Consider the following 23,382-nt stretch of genomic DNA (forward strand, 5'->3'; position numbering starts at 1 on the left):
TGTCTTTTCACCTTCTACGATCCATAAAGTTGGATTATGAATCAGAAGTTAGAAAGAAGGGAAAAATCACCGAGGAAGCTCTCCCCCAAGAAATTGGCCAGGAATGACATGTGTGTTGCTTCTGAAGTCGACAGATCTTGGTTCAAGCATCAAAGTTGTAAGTTTCTTCTACACTCTTTGAACTTTTTCTTGAATGATTCTTAAATACCAAGGCATGGGCGAAATATACATGCCCTGGAAGTTGATTTGATGGTGATTAACATTACAATTTGATTCTGATTCAGGATCTGACTCTTAATTGATAGTTCTACATTTATTTTCATCTCATATTACATCTTAGATCTCTGGATTAGGGTCGAATTTCATAATTAATTCATTTTCCCCCATTTTTTTCTACTTTGTCTCTCTCGGTTAGACCGCCTATTTTCTCTCTCTAGATCTAAAAATCGATTTCTGGAAAATTCAATTCAACATCTAAAATACCTAAATACAAAATTTCATCCATCAATTCTTCCATCTTCAAGCCCAATTTTAAAAATCCCTTTCTTGCATATTGATTCCCAATTTTAATTCATAAAAGTTGTTTTCATAAATCATCATGATTTGAATATTGGTAATCCGAATTAATCTGATTCAAGAATCAAGTTATCCTATCTAGAGTGTCTTGACCAAAAATATTAAGATCACTATTAAGCTTTTTCTTAATTTTGATTAGTTACAAAACAAAATTTAACACAATTAATGCCCATTAAATGCAAAAATTATTTCATTATTGAATTAATTCATTAGAATGAGGATAAAAATTCTTTCTAAGTGCCTCCCTTGGTTTTACCCCTTGCTTGCTCTATACATAGTATTTAGTGATTAAGGGATATGATAAATTTTATCGCACAAGTCTAAAATCCCAAACAACAACATATTTTACACACCAATTTTAGACTTATCAATTACTCATCTAGTACTTCTCAAATCAGAGCTATCCCAAACTCTATTCACTACCTTCCTCCTACCATTATCTTTTACACTTCACCCTTTACATATCCGTGTGGAGACTACCCTTGCTCATCACTAACTAATCCAATTTTTTTATGAGTAAAGGTTGATAAATATTACTGATTAAACTCAAATTCAGAAAGACATGATTAAATAACATTATTTCAAAGAAAACTAATTACGAGATGGGCTTAGGGAGGGGTCGATCACAACCCTGCTGTCCTCTTATGCCTCTATTTTGTCATGAGATAGCCTGTGGGCCACATTCCCTTGGCCCTAGGCCTGATGCACACTTCTCTAAAAAGAGAAACTTTTATCCCATAGGGAAGAAAGATAGAAATCATAGGCTGATAAAAATGTCAAAGGGAAATAAACTCAAAAATTGAAATAACCTATCCCAGATGTGTGGAACCTGTTCAACATTGTTTTCTTTATGTGTGGCCTACCATGACTGTAACTACCATGAGGCATATGACTGCAGTTGGGGGTGGATTGCACCCTTGTGGCTGCACACGCATGGGGCTGGCTTGGATTTAGGGGCAATTCATGCGGCTGTGGCTGCCTAGGAGCCAGACGTTGTTGCTTCATAAACTGATTTTTTTTTCATTATCTTATTTATTATTTTTTTGAATTTTCTTACCAAGAAGAGTCAAACACCATAATGCACTATCAATGTAGAGGTTACCTTCATTCCCTTAATTATGAATAATTCATATTCAATTCATGAAAATAGGAACAATTGTGCAATATATGACTTACTACATGGAATACGACTTATTCATCTCTAATCCAGACCTATGTACCATAAATAAGATACATGCACGAATTTTGATATGTCATTTGTGGGTGTCCATCAAAATTATATAGGGCCAATTTTGAAGAACATCATTAAATTAGTTTCAGGAGATATACTGCACATATTTTCAGGAGAATTTTAAGTATCTTGTTGGGCTCATTTTAACAAAAAATTATTGGATTTTTTGACATAAAGTTTATCAGAATTACTTGAAAGTCTTTAGTTGGTTTAAGTTGGAGAGTCTTAGTAGGCTTACATTTCTTATTGGGTCAGTATAGAAATCTTGGTCGAATTACTGGTGTGATTTAATTTAGAAAATTAAGAAGTTATTTGGTAGTTGATTGTGATTAAATGATTTCAAAGTTAGTTGATAATTCACCTGATTATACTAAAGAGTCAAAGTTTGGCAAAGTCAAACCTCGACTTTCTATGACAAATAAGTAATTGCAAGTAAAAATATCTTTTGATCCTATTTATCATGTTATCATTCTTATTTACTTACTTAGACACATTTCAAGTAGATTAGAGAGTTGTGAAAATTCTATAGACTAGGGTAAGGGGTTCAACTGAGATACTTGTGAGGTCAACATTGAGGTTTTGGTAACCTCACATGATGGGTAAGGGGGCGAAGTGATGTGAGCTGTATGGTTAGAAGAAGAGGAGATGGAAGTCTCAGTCATTCGATAATGCCAAGGGGGACGAGAACATCAGAGAATCACCAACTTTTATTTTTCTTTGATATATGTGTATACCTCATTTCAAGTATTCTATTGGGGATTTCTGAACTCAGTTCAGGTATCCATTAAATACAAGGCCACGATATCTCTGGGACAGGAGTAAGAGACTAGCCCTAACCTCTATAAAAATCTCAGTATCAAATCTCTTAGCCCTTTTATCCATATATGTGTGGTTGGAAGAAAAGGAAGTGGAAGTGTCACTCACCTGACAATGCCAATGGGGACGAGAACATTAGAGCAAAACCAAATTTTATTTTTCTTTGATATATGTGTATACCTCATTTCAAGTATTCTATTGGGGGTTTCTGAACTCAGGTTAGGTATTCATTGAACACAAGGCCAAAATATATCTGGAATAGGAGTAAGATTAAGAACAAGACTAAGTACTAGAATGAGCATCAGATTAAGAACAACATTATGTACTATAATTTTGAGAAATGGTATCATATATTTACAGATATTAAGTCACATATTAAAATGTCTAAGTCATAAATATTTAAAACAGATTAAAATTTTCTTAAAAGATAATTTAAACATTAGTACTTCAGGAGCTCTAATGAGCTCTAAACAAATTAACATCCATAATGATTTTTTTAAAAACCTAGGAGTATAGTAAATTCTGTCACATAAGGTTCAACTTTTGACATTGAATTACAGATTACAGATTAATATTAACATCCTGGAAGTTATAATTTATTGTCTTAAAAATCAGCATCCTGGAATTTATATATTATTGTGTTGAATCAAAGTTCACAGAGTTAAACAAAGGAAGTACATCAGACTTCAGATTCAGGAATATTGAAAAAAAACTCGTGGTCATTCAAATTTTGACTTCTGTTCTGTATAAGTTGGAAACAGTTAAAGAATTTGAATTTGTAATGGTTTTTCAAAAATATTACAGATACTCTTCAGAAATGAATAGGTTGATTTATATTTTCAATATTAAATGTCAATTCATAAAGTAGCCTGGTAATACATAAACGGTTCCCTAGACATAATATGTACTTTTTTCTGATATACAAATGATAACTATTAAAAGAAGCTCAAAACCAGTTTTTTAGTATTCATTTTTAACTTGTTTCTCATAGTGGCTTATAAAGAAATGAACTTACTAGTCCAATATAGGATCGATTGACCTATTAACATATTCCATTAAGCTGTCTCAAGTTGGATATGGGTCTCTAGTTAGGATGTAGTTTACTGATATTGGACTGCCTTGACCGGCACAACTCTAAATTAAAGAATTATTATCTGACAAGTGCATGGGATTGGTCACCATGCATACCTTTCTGATAACATGCATCAATTTTTATCACATATTAATTGTGTATGTCTACACTAGAAAAATGACTCATGTTTTAGTTTTGTTTTACTTGTATATTTTCATATATTTTTAATTATGAATCATTTAATATAATTAAAAGAAAGTATTATCAATGGAATCTTACCTAATCTAATCATTTTAAAAATAATAAAAAATCTGCAATTTAGTTTGCAGAGAAATGATTTATTTCTGTTTTTGTGTATAATTTTAGTTAGTTAATGGATTCTTTCGTGAATATTAGGATCACTGGATTTGAATAATGTGTTTGCAGATCTGTGTATTGAGTTTTATTTAATAAGTAGACTTTGAGGCTTTTGAATTGGGGCAAACAAATCATGAAGAAGATGAATGAAGTGACTTCTGGATTGTGGGTGAAAGATCATGTTGTGGGTGGATCACAGGTGGCAGAGCATGTCGTAGGTGAAAGTCCATGTCATGAGTTATGAGACATGCTCTGTACCCCCTCCCCACAACTCACGACATGGTCTTTCAGCTAAGATGTTCCATGATAATATCACATCTTAAAAACCATGCTGTGTGTTGTGGGTGGAGGACCATGTTGTGAGTCTCATAGAGGACTACAAATAAAATTGTGGGCCCTATATACATCCTTAGAGTGGTAGTTAGCAGATTGCTTGACTTAGTTGCTATGGAGAAGATTCCATGTTGAATCAGCTGCACGGACCCAACATGAATTGTAGTGCATAATTCTTCTGGCTGAAAGCTACAATTACAATTTCCCTCAGAAGCTCTAAAGAACATGTGAATTTTGGCAACCTGATTATTATTAGATGATTTTCTATTCATTTTTTTAAAAAAATTTGCTTCCAAATTTTTTTAATTGGGTGATACACTTTGGCTCTTCCTTATAATAAAAAATCTAAGCCTTAAAAATTTTATTTCTATTATATCTAAAAATTTATTTTGAATGAAGTTGAATGTAAATAAATTGTTTCAGGACAAAAAATAGCTATAATGAAGAGATTAATTGGTGGAAAGTTAAGATCTATCACTAATACATCCATATTCAGCAATAACCAAGTTAGTTTTCAGTTCTTAATTCATCTATTATAAATCTCAAGTCATAATTTTATATAAAATACACATCATTCATAAAATCAATCTTATACTTCGATTTTTTATTTTTTGATACTTCAGTATACATAGAAATTAAAAAGACCTCCATTTGCAATTTTGTATCTTATTTCTCTGTTGAATATTCTAGTATGTTCATTTATGCATCTATTTTTGGAATCCTTTCTAGTCATCATGATGTAAATAAATAATTTCTGAAGTGATGCATCATAATAATTTAACTAATGGATAAAATATTTACTCACGATGGCATTAAAATAATGTAAGGTGCAACCACTTTATAAAATGGATGTCCCCATTTTATCTTAGCATGTGTGACTGATAAATGCATGATAGGTGAAAGGGAGATGGGTGTGACATCTATCTTATAAAATATTATCACATTTGATTGTGGAACATGGTTAGATTACTAAATCATCAAAAAGCAAATAAAAAAATCTATCATCCCATAATTTTCCCTTATTTGTAGCTTAATAGCGTTTTCATTTTTGACTGCAAAACATGAATAAGATTTAATTTCATTACATAAGGCTTTATTTAGATTCAATCAATAATGAATAATAATTTTAAGTCACTTTTTAAATTATTTTAATCTTTATTTAACCTTTTTTTTAAGAGATCATTTTAATTTTATTAATATTTATGGGTTAATGTACGCCAAAAACTTTAATAAATTTCTAATAAATTAAGTTACTGACCCTGATGGAGCTCACGAAATTCAAGCATTTTTTTCTTTTGTTGGCAGATTTTTTATTGTTAGATAATTTACATGGGATTTATCAAATAATTACATGCAAGGTTGATGTATCAAAATTCAGGCATGCATTCGAGATCATGTTACAGATTTTTGTATTTTTATACAATTATATAATCATTAACCTATATTCAGTTAGTTTGGTAGAACTTTACAATTAACTGTAATTAAAAGTATACTCCATAGTAACGCTTCAATTTTCAAGTAAAGTTTATGGGGGCTATTGTCCGTTCTCGGAATTTATTGAGTTACATGTATTAAGAAAATAAAAAGGTTATATTTGAGATGAAATGAGAAAGGAGTACAAATAACAGTTAGTAGCCACAATGTACTCAACCAGTTGGACAGCTAGGGTATGCCTCAATTACTTTAACCCAGAAAATGTTACGCTGAATTGGTCAGCCAACAGGCACATTGCTTAAGCAGCAAGAGCCATCAAGTACAGTGCTCAAGCAGCTGTCTAGAAGATGTGGAGCTTAGGCTGCTACAGTTAAAACACACGCCCATTCAAACAGCACATCCAGCAATGTGTTAGGACAAGCCAAGTGTCGCCATGACAGGTGGCCGCAACTATGACCACATTGCTTTTTGGGGTCTAAGGAGTACAACATACAAAAGACATTGAGGATCCCACTCAAACATTGGACAGGTTTCCTTTTGAAACTCAACTTGAATAATATTTCAAATATTATATGGACCATTTGGTATCAGAATTTTTTATATGGCATTAACCTTTTGTACACTATAGAAATTGCATGTTAGGGGGTCACGATAAAATGGATACATTAGAAATTGACATTGGGCTTCTTCGCAAATTGGTTCAAATCCTGAAAAGAAATGGTATTTTTTAAAAAACCACATTTAATCATGTTCATCCAATATTAAACAAGAAGATCAGAAGGTCAAGATTTGAACAACAATATTATTGGTTTTTTATCTATCAGGTTGATAGCTGTTAATTAGGACGGTGCACCTCACTAATTCAAAGTTGATACATGGTGATGGCAGCTGCTTAGAAGGGAGAAAGATGCACCATAATGTAGGGGACAACGGTTGCAACTTAATCACAACCATTCTTTCAACTTAAGTAAGATCTAACAACCAGTTTTTCTAATATCCCTGACGGCGACATCCTATGAGGGTGAGGCTAAAATGGCTAATCAAACATCTAGAAAGCCTCGTAAGTGCCCATTGCAGTCAATGGTATCTGGCTATCCTTCGTGAAATATAAATGGGGTTTATTTCTTGTCATTTGAGTCGAATCTTTAGTCCACATAAAATATTTATTGATTAGAATCAGCAAAATTTTAATTCTTGAGATCATCCCCCCTCTTCTCATTCTACTATTTGGCATTAAAGCTGACAAATATGAATCCTGAAACAAACTTCCATAGGACGAAGGTCAAATTCATAAATGAACTTATATTGGATATCAAATCTTACCTTAAATTCAGATATATATATATATATATATATATGTATATAAAGGAATTTATATCACATAATAATTTATATGAATTTAAGTGAATTAAAAAGCCAGAAATATTACCTTAAACGAGAAGGATCGAGTCTAAAATTTTTGTTAGTTATTGGATTAGAGTTAAATTCATGTTAAGATTGAAATATATATATATATATATTAAATTCAACATTCTTTACATCCTAAAAATCATAAAAATATAAAATCTAACTCAGTCTTGTTCTTGCTTATCCAAAAAATACTTTATCTTTGTTTATTAATTGACGGGAATATATGTGGCCAGCAAGCCAATCATACATTCCACATCTCATTCCATGTTCATTAATATAACATATTCATTATAGTGCACGTGTGATGCTTATAATGAAGTCTGTGAATACATGATCGGACTTAGTGAAGTATGATGAGATCGTAATACGGAGATCACAAGTCTTTAAGCATGTGTTCTAATGATTCCTATTCAAAGGGTACGCTAGAAGGACATCGAAGTGTTCCGGTATAATACCACTATCTAGCCTCACTCATATGATAAGTATGATCGTTCCCATATCCATTAGTGTGGAGACACTAAGGATAGATAGTGGGTGCTCTTTAGTGGAAAGAGTTCACTGAATTGATCTGTACAAATCCCTGAATGGTATTATACCAAACTCTCAATCTGTACAAATCCCTGATGGTATTATACTGAACTCTCAATCAGGTTGATTCACGCCACATTTGTGTAAGTAGTCCTTAGATCTAAGACACCAAAGATGTATTGTGGATGGACGGTTTTACTTTGAATATGGCCAACGAGTCTCTAATCATGGGATTCTAAATGGTCTTAGTTCAGGTGCATTAAGAAGTTCACGAAGACGATTGAGTGGTCAAGATGAGATCGTCCACCCTTGTTATAAGATGTGATAGCTCAAGGAAGACGGTGCAATGAAGTCCTTGGCTAAGCCAGTGAAATATAGGGAGAAGAGTTCTCCGTTGATTTCCAAACGCATCATTACTAACTCTGATGACCAATTAGGGTTTGACAGTTGACCATACCTTAAGTTTTCCTAGGAGCTTAAAGTCGATGAGGGGCTATAATTATATGGTAACCGATGATAAACAGGTTCCACGAGTGAGTTGATACACACTCCTTTGTATCTTTTGGTGTAGCTTGGCAACCCACGTGTTGGACACTCAACCTTTGATTGGGTTAAATCGAGCCGATGTTAATTAATCTATATGTTGATATAGTTAACTTATTTGGAATGCCAATAAAGGTTATTGGGTTTCTCGAGTCATTCACTAGACTAATACATGGGCCTAGAGGGTTACATGCAAATGGTCTTTTAGACGTCGGAAGATATACTTAAGTTCTGGGGGTTTTATGAAAAATACCCATTTAGTATAAACAGGGGAAGACCCTGAACAAATTCACCCAGGCCAGAATTGTTCATGGACCTTCCCCTTCTTCTCCCTTCTCCCACACCCTCTTTCCACTCTCGATGCGATTGGGATGACGATGGAGGTAGAACGGGGCTCGTCAAGAGGAGGAGATCCAACGTGACGAGGACCATGTGGATACGTCTAGAGGCTGCACACTTGAGCAGCTCGACTAGTCTCGCTTTGACATCCAAGAAATCATGGATGTGATCTGACAACATGCAAATAAGAGTTAATAAGATGATAATTTGATCATATTTGTGGGCTTTTAACGTTTAATACATTAATTTTAGTGCATGTTATCATGATTTTATGTTAAAACAATACTTTTCTAAATTTTCAAAAGAAACAATACTTTTGATAAATAATTAGGTTGATTAATACATTTTAAATGTCTTAAAATTTAATTTTATAAGAAATTAAATATTTTTAATTTACCTATTTCTATAAACAAAAAGAAATTAACTATAAGACTTATGTTAGAAATTAATAAATAATTTTTTATGCATCAATAAATATTTTTTACAGTTTATTTCAGTTGTTGTGAAATAAAAATCATTTTTTATGAAAATTGCCCTTATTGGGCCAATTTAAACTCTAATCGGCTGTTAAATGTGCAGGAAACGCACCAAGTGATGCGCTGGCCAATCAAAAGCCAGGATAGTGTATTTAGTGTGTGGCACATACGTACACAACATCGCCATGTCGCGCACCACGTGTAGTTAGTGTGGACCAATGAGTTGTGACTTAACTCGCAGCATGTGATGCAGCGAGTAAGTCATGGAAGCTCGCGTGGACCAATGGGATTTCAGATCCACATTGTCCACGCAAGCTTCATTCGTGCATATCGCTTGTACATAGCACAATGCCAATGAAATCTGAAGCGTATGCTGCGCCACGTGGCCCAGTTGTGGTGCTTTGTTCAACCTGCGTACACATAAAACAAAACAAATTAATAACAGATTTGAAAGAACTCGTTCTTCCAATTTTACGGTGATAAATTGGGGAAAATGCAAAATTAGGCGCCGTTCTTGATTGGGAAGGAAAGGAGAAGTCACCTAGCCCCCTCTTTGACTCAAGAACAGCTTGGAGCACATTTGGAACTCGATTTTGACAGCAATTCTGACAATCCAGCGCCGCATTCTTCCCCAAATTGAAGCAAAAATTTGTGGAAAACTAGGTTGTTCCTTGCAAGGAATCTTTTCAAATTGACTCACCAATCACTCCTGGTACTTCTAGGCTCGATATTAGTTAAGTTTACACTTGATTTTGTATTCAATTTTTGCAATCTTATGGTTTCGCTTATGTTCAAAGTTTTGTTCTAAATTTTGATTTCAATCTGTATAATTTTTTAATTTCCCTTTGTTTTAGAATAGATTAATATTCTTTATTTAATGTGACACCAACTCAAACCGAATTGATTCTCCAATTATCCATATTAGCTCCTAAGTTTTGTAATTAGCAGATCATAGTTACAATTTGCTAATCTAAGGTGTTTTTCCAATTTCGAGATAAATTGGGATGAAAATGCTAAAACACAATAAAATTCTTCTTTTGGCTCCCAATCTGAGAGCAGTGATTAGATTTTACAAAAAAATTTCAATCAATCAATTAGAATTTAATAAATTTCCTCAACCATTTCCAGTTCACTAATTAACCCGAAAACATAATTCAACTGGTTAAGGATTTGGGTAAAATAAATGAGGCATGTAAGGGTTTACTGTTGATCTAAACCTTATTAATTAACACAATTTAGTGAAGAGTAATGCTAATATTCAAAAAACCTAAGATCAAATGAACAAATAGTCAATTTAGTAAGGGGATTATTTAGCAATTCTGAGCGAGAATTGTTAATTAATCATAAATCTGACTTTTACTGATAACAACAAAATTTAGAAATTAATTCTCTTCTAATTGAGATAATTTGAATTTAAAAAGGTAGAAGTTTAAATAAAACTTATGAGCATTGTTTTCACTTGAGTAAAAAGGATGTCATATCAGTCCAAATTAGAGTTCTAAACTCTACGTTGATAAAAAGTGAATTTTACCATCGCCTCCTTAGGGTTCGACCCCTTACTTAAGCACTAAGGGGTAAAAAAATTTTATTGATTAAGTTGAAAAAACCCTTAAATAACAACATATAAACACATACATTTTGAACTTATCACGATCCGTGCAAAGGTACTTTGTTTAAAGGATGTTATCGATGTCGTTCGATTCCTTTTAACTCTTCAGATGCGGAATGTTTTGATTTGTTCATCCATATCAAGGCCTCAAGAACCCAACATTACCATCATCCAATTTTTACTCGGCCACTTTGTAATCGATTTGGTGTTATTATCAATATGCAACCATAAATATATAAACTCGCCAAAGAAATTTCATGTGTTTTGTATCATTTTCCAGTCAGTATAAAAGATATTTTTTTGTCCTCTCTAAAATACTTTTGGAAAAGTATAACTCTACCTTGTTACCTTACAAAAATATTTTATATCTTTTATTTTATATGTTATCATTTCAATTATGTGGTTTTTATCTACAGAATTTTCCTTTAATTTCTCATATCTTTCTCCCACCCCTTTTGCAACATTTTCTAATTATAAAACTAGATTTTTTCTGAACTACTTCAACTCATAATTTATTCTTAGAGAGAGCTCTATCCTTCTTCTTCTTTTCCTTGTGTCAATTAGTAGTCATATTTCTCTGATTCAACCTGAGTTTGTGCCATCGTTATTAATTTTCATTGTTTTTTCTATGCTTCCTAATTTATTATCTTATCTTTCCATCTCTTCTCTTATCTCCTTTATCACATTTCTTTATGTTCAATCGTATACCCTTTTGTACATTATTCAGATTCAGATACTTCTGAAAAAAATAATGATATCCCCCTTTCTTTGTAAGTCCAATCGGTCAGGCTTTACTTTTTGTCCTCATTATAAAAAAGGAAAATAACCCACACTAGGAGCCACTTGTGGAGATGATCTTACTGCTTATATTTTAATTTTTAGAATTAAATTCTCTTAAAATATATTTTTAAAACATTAGTTATATCTGATGTAAAATGAAATTTCATTAAAGAGCTAAAAATTTAATTCACGATATTGATTTATCAAAGCTCATATTCAAATGGGTCAACGGAGAAATCTGGAGGACGTACCTTGATCCAGGAAGGTGAATTTGCAGAGATGGTCTTAAGTGATAAATTCCCTATGCATTTGCGCATTTTCTAATATTTCTACTACCTTGACCAAGGATTTCATTGTAACTCATTCCATGAGTCTATCTCCTCTTATACCAAGGGCATATGACTCCATCTTGACAACACAATCACCTTCATAAACTTGTAGTTGTATCTGAACAAAAAAATATTTGGAATCTTATTATTAAGGACTTTTAGGAATACTAGGGATATATTTTTAAAGACAAGTGATCACCATAGTATAATCTCATCAATATTCACTTATCATTGGGCATAACCTTGGACATAATTATAGACATCACAAATGAATAATAAATATGTTTAGTATTTATGAATTCAAATGAGACATGGATGTGAGGTTGGCTTGCACACCATTAAGAAGAAATTGGCAAAATATATAATGGCTTTACGGGGAAGACTGTCTAGTGTACAACATCTATTTGAAATACCTATCTCCTCATGTTTGGTATTTCTCCTTAAATAGTTGGGCCAGTAAAATTTTTCTACACAGGATTGATAAATTTCACTGGATATTAGTGTTACAAGGAACCATTTTGTATTCTTTGGTACAGAAAAAACTGCGTTGGTATCCAAAAAATAGACCCAATGTAGGTTTACTTTTATATATGCTATTTATTTCACTTTATTCCTCTTCAAAATATGGTATTAGATATATTGAAGTTCTTGATTTTTAAAAATATTAGTAATTGTTTGATACTTTGTCATTTATTTATCTTATCTTAAGAATATACCAATCAGGGATAAAAATAGGGGTAGTTTTGAATTCATATTTATAAAATTTATATGATATTAATAATTTGTGTTCATCAAATGACACCTATGTAATAAAATGGTGTCAATTATTTTTTTATTTTTTATCGAAGAACTATGTAATTTTGTTCATAATTTAATATTTTCTCAATTTTGTATAATAAGGTTGATGTGAATAGGTACCCAAAAGGTGAATGGTAAAAAAATAATTTTAATAAATTGGGAGGAAAAAATATTTTCCTATTGTTCTTATGCACACATAATACAAACTGCCTTTGTTAAATTGATTTATTTTATTGTTTTTTGTCCATGTAATAAGCTCTTCAAACCTCTACAAATGAAATCAGTTTTGGGATGTTAAATATTTATAATTAAATTAATCAATAATATTTATACAATACCCAAAATCTTAAAAATATGATTAGATAGTAATGTAAAAAGCTTATCTCCACAAAGAAGAGAGACTATGGAACTAATGTATGCTTCAATAGATATTAAGCGGTGAGAAGAGATATTTTATAAAATAATAAATAAATGATGTTGATGAGCCAAAAGAAGAAATATTTTATAAAATAAAATGAGTGATGCTGATACGAGAACGTGATAAATTAATATTATGTATGAAATGTGAAAGGGTGAAGGATATAGAGATATTTGAGGTTTGAGAGATAAAATATGTAAATGGTGTAGAGATGAGAGGGAGGATAAGTAAAACTACATATATATAGATTAATTGTGAAAGAAGTGTTGGAAATAAAAGTGGCATTTTAATGAATATATTTTATCAATATTCATTGATACAACATATTTGTTATAATGCACCTGCAATACTAATAGCCCATGAATAGATGTAATAACTAAGTAAATTATGATGATATCACAATACAGAAATCACTAGTTTTAAATGTGTATTTTAAATGTTCCTTTCCAACAATACTCAAAATGGACATCCGGACAGAAAAGCATAGTTTAGTCTCACTCATGTGATGAGTATGGCTGATAATGTAGCCATTAGTGTGGAGACAGTATCGACAAATAGCACGTACACTTTAGCGAACAGAGTTCATTGAAGTGAACCGTATGAATATTTGAATTGTATCAAATCTACTGTCAGACAGGTTGATTCGTTTCGCAGTTGTGTAAGTGGTCCTTATATCTAGGAAACCAAAGACACATTATGGATCAATGAGTGTACTTTGAAAATGACCAACAAGTCAGTAATTATTGGATTCCAAATGATATCAGCTCATATGCAGCAACAAGTTTCCAAAAGTGATTACATGGTCAAGACGAGATCGATTGCCCTCGTTATTGGAGGATATAGACAAAAGGAAGTAGATGCACTTAAGTCCCTGCCCATGGTAATGGAGATATCAGAAAAGGTGCACTGGTGATTTTGCAGTTCATTTTTACCAACTACATTGAACAGTTATATTTTTATGATTAAAATAACCTAAGTCATTTGAAAGTCTAGCAAAGATGAAGGATTATAGGTAACACATAATTATTGGGAATAAAATCATGCACAAATAAAAGATTGTATCTTCTAGGGCACGAGGTGGCGTGACACCCACAGACTCATGACTCAATCTAAAAATTAGGTTAAATTGATAATGATTAATTAATATAAATGTTGATATAGTTGGTTAATAAGGTCATTAAAGTTACAAACTAGACTGATACATGGGCCTAGAGGGTCACGCTCATATGGTTTCTTGAAATTTGTGGATATACTCTAAGTTTGGAAACTTTTATTAAATGCTCCCCAAGATTGGGATTTTTATGAAATATCTCAAAAGGGGTCAAATAAAATTTCCTAGAGCGATTAAATAGAGAGACTACCCTTGTTTGGTAGCTATGTGAGTGATTTTGATTGCCCTCCAATTTTGTCTCTTACTCTTCCTTCATTTTCTTTCTTGTGAGATTTGATGGAGAAGAAAGCAAATTTCTAGAAGCATAGTTTGAGGTAAGAAGAGGAGATGAAATAATTTAAAGATGGTGTGGATACATCTAGAGATTGGATGCGTGCAAAGGTGATGTTGATGGTTTATCAATTTTTTGGTTTTATGATCCATGTTTGATTTGATATTCTTGTGCTCAAATTATCTCAGGTTGAGTCAATTGCATCCACAATTCCCTGAAATATGATCATACTGAAATGATTAAAAATGATGATGATGATGATGATGATAATGATGACAAAGGGTTTTCTTCAGGGATGAAATGGATGTGGATAGATGGATATGGATGGTGATGTGAGAAGGATCTCACCTTAGATTCATATATTTCACCAAGATCAAGGGAATTTATTGTCCAACTAATATCCTCCACTTCTCATTTACCTTCAAACTTTAATCAATGTCTTTCTCCGAGAAACATGATGTATCTTAAAAAATGATGGCCCAGAAATGTAGGAGCCAATTCAAGATGTTTTTAAAAAATAGATATAGAGGTTTATTTATGTATACAAACATATTAATGACTAGAGAAGATATATAACTATTCTATATCATTACATTTGACATTCTAGATTTTTCCATTTTAAGCCACTGATTTTTTCTCTCTATTAATATACTTGTCGTATGGCTAGTTTTTAGTGTAATCACTGTATTTTCCAAAGATTCTTCCACAAGTTTTTAAATTTTGAAGTTAGGTTTGACATCCAGTAATGCAGATGTGGTTGTCCTTAAAGTTTCCAAAGTGTGTGCCTAACAGTCACACTCCTTATTTTTTCATCTACCAGCTCTCGTTCTACCATGTGTTCCTTAAAAAGGAGTTTAAATAATCATACATTATCCTAATATTTACTGTGAGATGGGATGAAAATTGCCGACACTGCATCTTTGAATTTTTCTCCTTTTTGTGAATGATTCCACACCGCATGTTGTGATATTTTATATCTCATTTGTTACTCTTTTAGCTAAAAATTTTTTAGTCTGGTCATGGACCCCTAATTTTCCATCACATTTATTATGGTTTAGTCTCTTGGTTTCTTGCCCTTTCGTGTGCCCATGTGCAACGAATGGTGAAAACATTAGTGTATGATTGGCGCACTATGGCAAAGTGAGTTATCAGTTTAAGCTGTCAATTTGCTGCAACCAATGATCAGCTAAATATGAATCAGTTGGATTGCAACATGTGGCACACATATGTTTAATCATGATAAGTCACGTTTAAATTCAGAAAATGAATTGAATAAATACCTAAATTTTATTCCATTTTGAAAAAAAGTTTCTTCACATGATATCGTATAATTCCAAAATTACTAAAAAACATTTTGAAAACATATTTAATCATTTCAATCTTTATTTTGATGAAAATAGACATGGAAAATTCATGAAATTTATGTAATAATGACCATGCTATCAGGGATGTCATCATAGATCCTTATCCACTTTGTTTTTCTCCCATTTGAATATTTTTAAGCTTGTGATTTATTTCCACTACACGATGTCTGATTTTGTCATCACTTTCACATAACATGGACCAATGAAAGTATGCCACAGAATGGAGAGTATAAACCACTTTAATGAATCCACATGGATTTGAGGGATGGACCAATCAGGAGGGGCCACCCTGCCATTGAAGAGGAAGTGACCAAGAATATTTTGGAACTAGTTAAATACTCTAGGCCACACAGGTTGGGCATTATGTCAGCTGGAAATTGGCCACCCCATGGAGTGAAAAATGCCATTCATTGATAGACTGATTATGTATGGACATGAGCACATCAATATTTATCATTCATTTTAAATCAGATCAAATTCTTGCAAGGCCAGGATTCGAAGTAGTTTATCAAGACCAGATAGAAATGCTTGACCAAGGAGGGGTGCCCAAAGGCAAATAAGTAATTAGGAGCAGCCCAGGATTTCTTTGGGAAGAGAAATAACCTGTATATACTGATGGGAAATGCTTAGCATTTCCCTCTCTCTTCTCTCCCTTCTCTTTTCCTCTTTTTCTCTCTCGTTTTTTTCTCTCTCCTCACTTGCCCCCTTTCTTTGACTTTTCTCCTCTCTCTTTAATCCTCTTAACTGCCCACACCATTATTGACTATTCCAACATTCCCTCTCAAATTTTCTTTCTCTCTCTATTCCCTATGATTTCCAAATTGACTTTTCTCATAACCTGTCTCCCTCACCTTTTCCCCACGACCTTTTCCACGTGAACCACCAATCTGTCTACGACTTCCTCTTAAACTGTTGAAGGTTTATTTTCATTGCAACTGCATGTTTCTTTTCCTTTAAAAGGGCTATGAGCATGTTTTTATGGACACTTTTTCTTGAGAATTAATGTAAAGTTGTTTGTGAGAAGAAAGTAAGCCTCTGGTGATTTTATGGTGGAAAAGTCAACGAAACGACTATGGGTTCCTCCTTCCCTTTCTCCATACATTATCATGCCCATCATTTTCTTATCATCTTACCCTTGACATCATCGAACACATCCCTTCGTCTCACCCCCACCATCTCCATCTTGTTTCTCATTGTCTCCCTTCTTATTATGTTCATCAATTGTCCAACATTATCCCATCCACCGTGTAAGTTCATTTGCAACACTTCATTTCCACCTCTGTCACATTACACATCAACATCTTCTTGTGCTGACCGAATCCTACACTCCCATTTTATCTACTTCCCACACCTTCTCCTCTCTTTATTCACAGCCACTCTTGGATCTTCAGATCAACGTCAATCAACATCAGAATAACCAAGCTGTTGGATCCTGTATTTGAGGTACCTTGTGACACCTTACTTTAAGATAATTGTTGGTCCATGATACTTGTTGATTTGCTTTGAGTGGTTGTTTACATCAGAAGTCCATTTGCTAAACTTTGATTCATCATTTTTATTCACCTACTTCCATTAGGAATATCATAGGCATTTCCTAACTATCATTGTTAAATCCCTGCTCCATTGACTTAGTCCCCTTCTACAGGATTATACCGAATTTGAATCACACTCAAGGAATACTTAATTAATATTATTTTGGTGTTAATTTATCGATTTCACAAATTCCATTTTAGTGTCCAACATCATATACATGCTTCCTTCTTCGATGTGATCTTAATTTTATCTAGGTGAAAATCGGATAAACATAAAAGTGAACGTGAGCAGGCTTAGGTTGAAGGGATTGAAGAAGATTTCTACTGGGATATGAAGGATACTCATGATCTTTTATTTTTCAATAACAATAATAGTATAGAAATGTTGTGTTATCCTTGGAGGGAGTTCCATAAGCATTATTGCATCGACTGAAATAGAACTATGGTTGCTAAAGTAAGCTCCAGTCTAACAGATTCCTCCTCTTGTATAAGTTACCTATTGATAACATGGATTTTTAGTAACTTATATGATCATATTTACATGTTTATCTTCATTAAATTGATCATACTTTCATGTTACCAAGTTTAAAATGATTAAATCTATTTTTAGCATGAATTTCTGAATTTTCTACATTTTGGCGTATTTTTTGGGAATTTTGTGACAATAGATTCTAAAATAATATAATTCTTGAGAGAGAATATGATTCTTTTTGAATTTTTTGACATTAAATTTGGAAATATTTGAATTTTATAAGTCGAAATATATATTTATATGTTTTTTGGGTTTTTATTTTATTTAATATGAATTTTTAAGCTTTTTTATTTTTTATTTCGTTCCGCCACGCGTCGCCGTTCAATTTGTTGAACGGCAACGAATCAGGGTATTTTATGATGATTGGCACCTGCGAATCATTAGTTGAGTTAATGATTGACATCAGCCAATCATTAACGAGGCAATCATTGCTTCGCGATTCACGAAGCGATGATTGTTGTCATAACTAACTCATTTGTCTTTACTTGGTTGGCGTAGGTGTGACGTGGCGCGATCGCGTCCACATGTTTAAAACAAAAGAAAAAGAAAGGAGAGGGAGAGAGAGAGGATGACGGGGTGCGCACTGACACATCGCCACATCATCCTCGAAAAGTAACTCTTTTTTAAGTCTTTTTTCTCTTTCTTTGTCCTTTTCTTTCTCCTAGGTGTACGTGGCATGCAATATGATGAGTGTCGTGTGGAAAATGAAAAAACGCAGAATGTGGAGTGCTTTGACTTCTCAATGAGCACGAAAAATGATGACGATGATGAGGAGAGAGAAAATTTCAAGGGTTAGGATTTCTTCAACTTCAAACGGCCATAACTTTTGAATTATAATTCCGATTGAGCTGAAATTATCAGTGTTGCTTCATCTTCCCCTCCTCTTTCTATCCATACCCTTTGATCTATAAATAGAGGCCTGGATCATTGAGAAATTCATCTTGAACTTGCTTCCTACTTGTGTAAGTTGATTGAAAGATGGTGAGTTTTGAGATCCATCAAGAGTGTTCTTGGTGTTCTTGGGGGTGTGACGAGAAGCATTGGAGAAGAGGGGGAGCTTACTGGCACTCGTAAATTACCGTGATCCTGGTGGAACATAAGGATCCTAGCTAAGTGTCTTCACCTTACGTTGTCTCTTTCCCGACACCATAATTTGACGTAATTAGGGTTTATCACTGCATTACTCTCTTCTCTTGTCTCTCTATCCTCGCCATCGTAACAATACGCATTCTACCATTCTCATTCATACTGTCGTTCATCACTGTGTCCATCACATTCACTTACTTCTTTAAGTTAAATTAACATATCACTTACGTATTTATTTTAATCGATATCACTAGCTCATCTCCTCGAATCTGGTCTTCATCTATCCTCACGTTGATCATCACTAGCATAAGAAATTAATTCCTTAATCATCGTTCCATGTGGAGACGCTCCATACTCATCACTAACTAAGTATTTTTAAGTACATTTAAATATAATTTTGATTAAATAATCGCAATTACCAACGACGAATTAATCCCCTAAAATTGAGATTATCACCTACCTCTATCTCACTTCTCTCTCCAGTCTTATTAAGGTTAACGGACAGATGACTGTCCATCATCCATTCCATTCATTACTGTCATCATTCATCCGTCTTGACCTCGGAACTGAGATGGCACAAGTTACCTTACACCTTACACCCCATTTCTTTCCATCATCCGCCCATTCACGCATCACTTGTGTACAGCCCCACAGACGGAAACAGAACAAAACTGCAGACTCCGTGACAGGTGACTTTCTGAAATGCTTTTCCGTTCCATTCCGTCCGTCCTATTCTGTTATGCGTCATCCGTCGTCCGTCGAAGCGCTGATATATCATAATCCCTTTTGAGACACAAGATGGATACGTTTTTCAAGAAGATGGCTACCCGCTTCATTCTTCTATCATCTTAAATTAAATGGGACTGCAGGTAATATTTTGTGCTCTCTCTTTCTCTTTATCTCTACCCGTCTCTTCTTGAAGGAGAAAGAAGCAAGGCATGGAGAAGAGGAACTCGAAACAGCCAAGAAGCACGATGCAAGGGACGAAACAAGCGATCTCCATGGGACGCAACAGCAGCTCTAGTCAGCTTCCTCATCTACTGCCAAGGCTGGGGGCCAGTGAACACGGCTGCGGTGGTTGCTTCACCCTCGCAAGAACCCCCAGCGTCGACGACGAAGAGACTTGCCTGCTTCTTTCCAAGAACTCGGATTTCCCCTCCGCGCCGCGGATGACATTTCCATCGTCTCCTTCCCCCGTTGGTAGCGCCGCTACCTCCTTTCCCGTCTCTCCGTCTTCAGACATGTTCTGCTCTCACGGCACCACTTCCGACTCGTTCAGCCCTTCTTCTCTCGAGGTTCTTTCTCTCTCTCTCTCTCTCTCTCTCTCTCTCTCTCTCTCTCTCTCTCTCTCTCTCTCTCTCTCTCTCTCTCTCTCTCTCTCTCTCTCTCTCTCTCTCTCTCTCTCTCTCTCTGGGTACCGTGTATTTCTCTCTCTTGCCATCTGCTCTCTGTGTACCCATATATGTCTCTCTCTATCCATCTGTCTCTCTGTGTACCCATATATCTCTCTCCCTAGCCATCTGTCTCTATGTATACCCATATATATCTCTCTCTAGCCATCTGTCTATATGTGTACCCATATATCTCTCTCCCTAGCCATCTGTCTCTATGTATACCCATATATATCTCTCTCTAGCCATCTGTCTATATGTGTACCCATATATCTCTCTCCCTAGCCATCTGTCTCTATGTATACCCATATATATCTCTCTAGCCATCTGTCTATATGTGTACCCATATATCTCTCTCCCTAGCCATCTGTCTCTATGTATACCCATATATCTCTCTCCCTAGCCATCTGTCTCTATGTATACCCATATATCTCTCTCCCTAGTCATCTGTCTCTATGTACACCCATCTATGTCTCTCTAGCCATCTGTCTCTCTGTGTATCCATATATCTCTTTCCCTAGCCCCCTCTTTCTCTCTGCGTACCCATATATCTCTCTCTCTAGCCATCTCTCTGTCTCTGTGTGCCCATATCTCTTTATCTCTAGCCATCTCTCTGTCTCTGTGTGCCCATATCTCTTTATCTCTAGCCATCTCTCTGTCTGTGTACCCATATCTCTCTATCTCTAGCCGTTTCTCTGTCTGTGTGCCCATATCTCTCTCTCTCTTTAGCCGTCTCTCTCTGTGCCCATCTATCTTTCTCTCTCTCTCTAGTCATCTCTCTGACTCTGTGAGCCCATATCTCTTTATCTCTAGCCATCTCTCGGTCTGTGTACCCATATTTCTCTATCTCTAGCCATTTCTCTGTCTGTGTAACCATATCTCTCTATCTCTAGCCATCTCTCTCTGTGCCCATCTATCTTTCTCTCTCTCTGTCTCTCTTTCAGTACCCATTTATCTCTCTCTAGCTATCTCTGTCTCTGTGCGTCCATATATATCTCTCCGGCTTTTTCTGTCTCTGTGCCCATGTATATCTCTCTCTGTCTCTCTTTCCGTACCCATATATATACATCTCTCTTTAGTCATCTCTCTCTCTGTCTCTCTTTCCGTACCCATATATATCTCTCTCTAGTCATCTCTCTCTGTCTCTCTTTCCGTACCCATATCTCTCTCTCTCTCTGTCTCTCTTTCCGTGTCTCTAGCCATCTCTCTCTCTGTCTCTCTTTCCGCACCCATATCTCTCTCTGGCATTCTCTCTCTCTCTCTAGCCATCTCCCTCTCTGTCTCTCTTTCCGTAACCATATATCTCTCTCTAGCCATCTCTCATCTCTGCGTGCATAAAAATACCTCTCTCTAGCCACCTCCCTCTCTGTCTCTATTTCCGTACCCGCGTCTCTCTCTAGCATTCTCTCTCTCTCTTCCATGGGTGCAGAAATTGTAGCGTATCAAGAAGAGATGGAAGAGTTGTTGCTCTTCTTGATGAGTTATCTTAGTTCTGCAGACGATACCTGCACCGCCAGAAGTAGGGCGAAGGAGAGGGAAAGAGACCGTCACTCCAAGAAGCTTGGAGCTTGAGATTCGCCAGATGAGCCTACAAGAGCTCCCGATGCTTCAAAGATCCAGCGGTGGTTCCATTTATCTCTCTACCCCGTCCTTCTTTCTCTCTCTAACCTCTGCATAAATTGATTTCGCAGCATCAGAGCAGATCCAAGACAGCCTCTCGGCGCTTCGCGATGCCCACGCGAAGCTGACGGCTGCCATGCACAAACAAGCCTTCTGTAACTCAGATCGTCCTTCTTCAGGTTCTTGCCATCCCGAATAAGTGCCATTAGGATTTCACCATGTTATCAGTAATTACGATTAGGGTTTTCTCCGGTGGGAGATTCGCCGTGTTATTAGTAACCATGATTAGGGTTTTCTCCGAGTTACCTTCTTTTTGGAAATGGTTAGGAGATTGCGTCAACGAAGGATCGGGAAGCAGTGAAGCAGATACTTCAGAGATGGAGAGCGCTATCAATGATCATCTCCGTAGAGCGGCGCGAAGGAGTAGGGGTGTTGCTCTTGTTACGGCCTCTGAGAACGAAGAAAACGAAATCGAGGCGAGGCTCGAGCAATGGGCCGAAGCACGAACTGTACAACTCTTAAGAAAGTAAGCTCTCGTCATTGAGAATTCATCAATCGAATGAAAATTTCACTGTTTCTACTCTCCTTAGGTTGAAGACGAAGGAAGATGAAATCTCGGAGTGGGAGAATTTGAAGGCGGCGAAGGCCAGGATGCAATTGAGAGAGTTCGAGGTGGAGCATGGCGGGGTTTCTCGGAATATTTTTTCTGTATTTTCTTTCTCCAGGAAGAGATTACTAAAGGGTTGATTTTGGCGCAGGTGAAGCTAGAAGAAAAGAGGGAGAAGGCGATGGAGAAGATGCAGAAGAGCTTACTGAGCGCCAAGAGAAGGGCCGAGAAGAAGAAAAGCAAGGAGAGGGCCTCCGCCGACAAGAAGGTCATGGAAGTCGTTGGAGCTTTGGAGAAGCGCGGCGGCAGCTCCAGAAAGATGCCTTGCAAGCTCATCTGTCTTTAAGTCGTCTCCAACCAAAATTGCCTCTTAAAATGATGTCACCAGACTGAAATTCATCATATTCATGGGATTAAACTCTGGCCCATTGGCCCCTTTGTTATAAATGTCATAATCCCGTCATTAAGTGAATCACATATAAAGTGGGGTTGCCTCCATTGCTGGAAACCGAGTGCCTCCATTGCCGGAATGGCAATTCAGCAGAAGTGGTGGCAATAGGAACATTTAGGTTGAACTTAAAGTCTGGATGTTGTTTAGACTTGATAGAGACTTTTGTTGTACCGTCTTTTAGACGTAATTTAATTTCTGTATCTGTCTTGGACAAATTCAGTTATACTTGTCTATTCGGAAATAGTAAAGTTAGTCTCTTTTATGAATCAAGTCTAATCGGCACCGGCTCTTTATTACGTGATAGCAAC

At 35.2% G+C, this 23,382-nt stretch overlaps 1 protein-coding gene across 2 annotated transcripts; it reads left to right on the plus strand.

Moving 5' to 3' along the window:
• Positions 1 to 19,896: 19,896 nt before the first annotated feature.
• LOC144711940 (uncharacterized) lies at positions 19,897 to 23,079 on the plus strand. 2 transcript variants are annotated; one of them, XM_078586100.1, is made up of 6 exons: positions 19,897 to 20,300; positions 21,895 to 22,018; positions 22,088 to 22,195; positions 22,344 to 22,542; positions 22,607 to 22,688; positions 22,775 to 23,079. In XM_078586100.1, the coding sequence occupies exons 1-6, from the start codon at positions 19,944 to 19,946 to the stop codon at positions 22,967 to 22,969; spliced, it is 1,065 nt and encodes a 354-aa protein (XP_078442226.1). In that variant the 5' UTR covers positions 19,897 to 19,943; the 3' UTR covers positions 22,970 to 23,079. The 2 variants fall into 2 exon arrangements, with proteins under 2 accessions (XP_078442226.1, XP_078442227.1); XM_078586101.1 differs by having other exon boundaries at positions 22,347 to 22,542.
• The last annotated feature ends 303 nt before the right edge of the window (positions 23,080 to 23,382 follow it).

The sequence above is a fragment of the Wolffia australiana genome, chromosome 14, assembly GCF_029677425.1.
Source record: "Wolffia australiana isolate 7733 chromosome 14, ASM2967742v1".
NCBI classification, from domain to species: Eukaryota; Viridiplantae; Streptophyta; class Magnoliopsida; order Alismatales; family Araceae; genus Wolffia; species Wolffia australiana.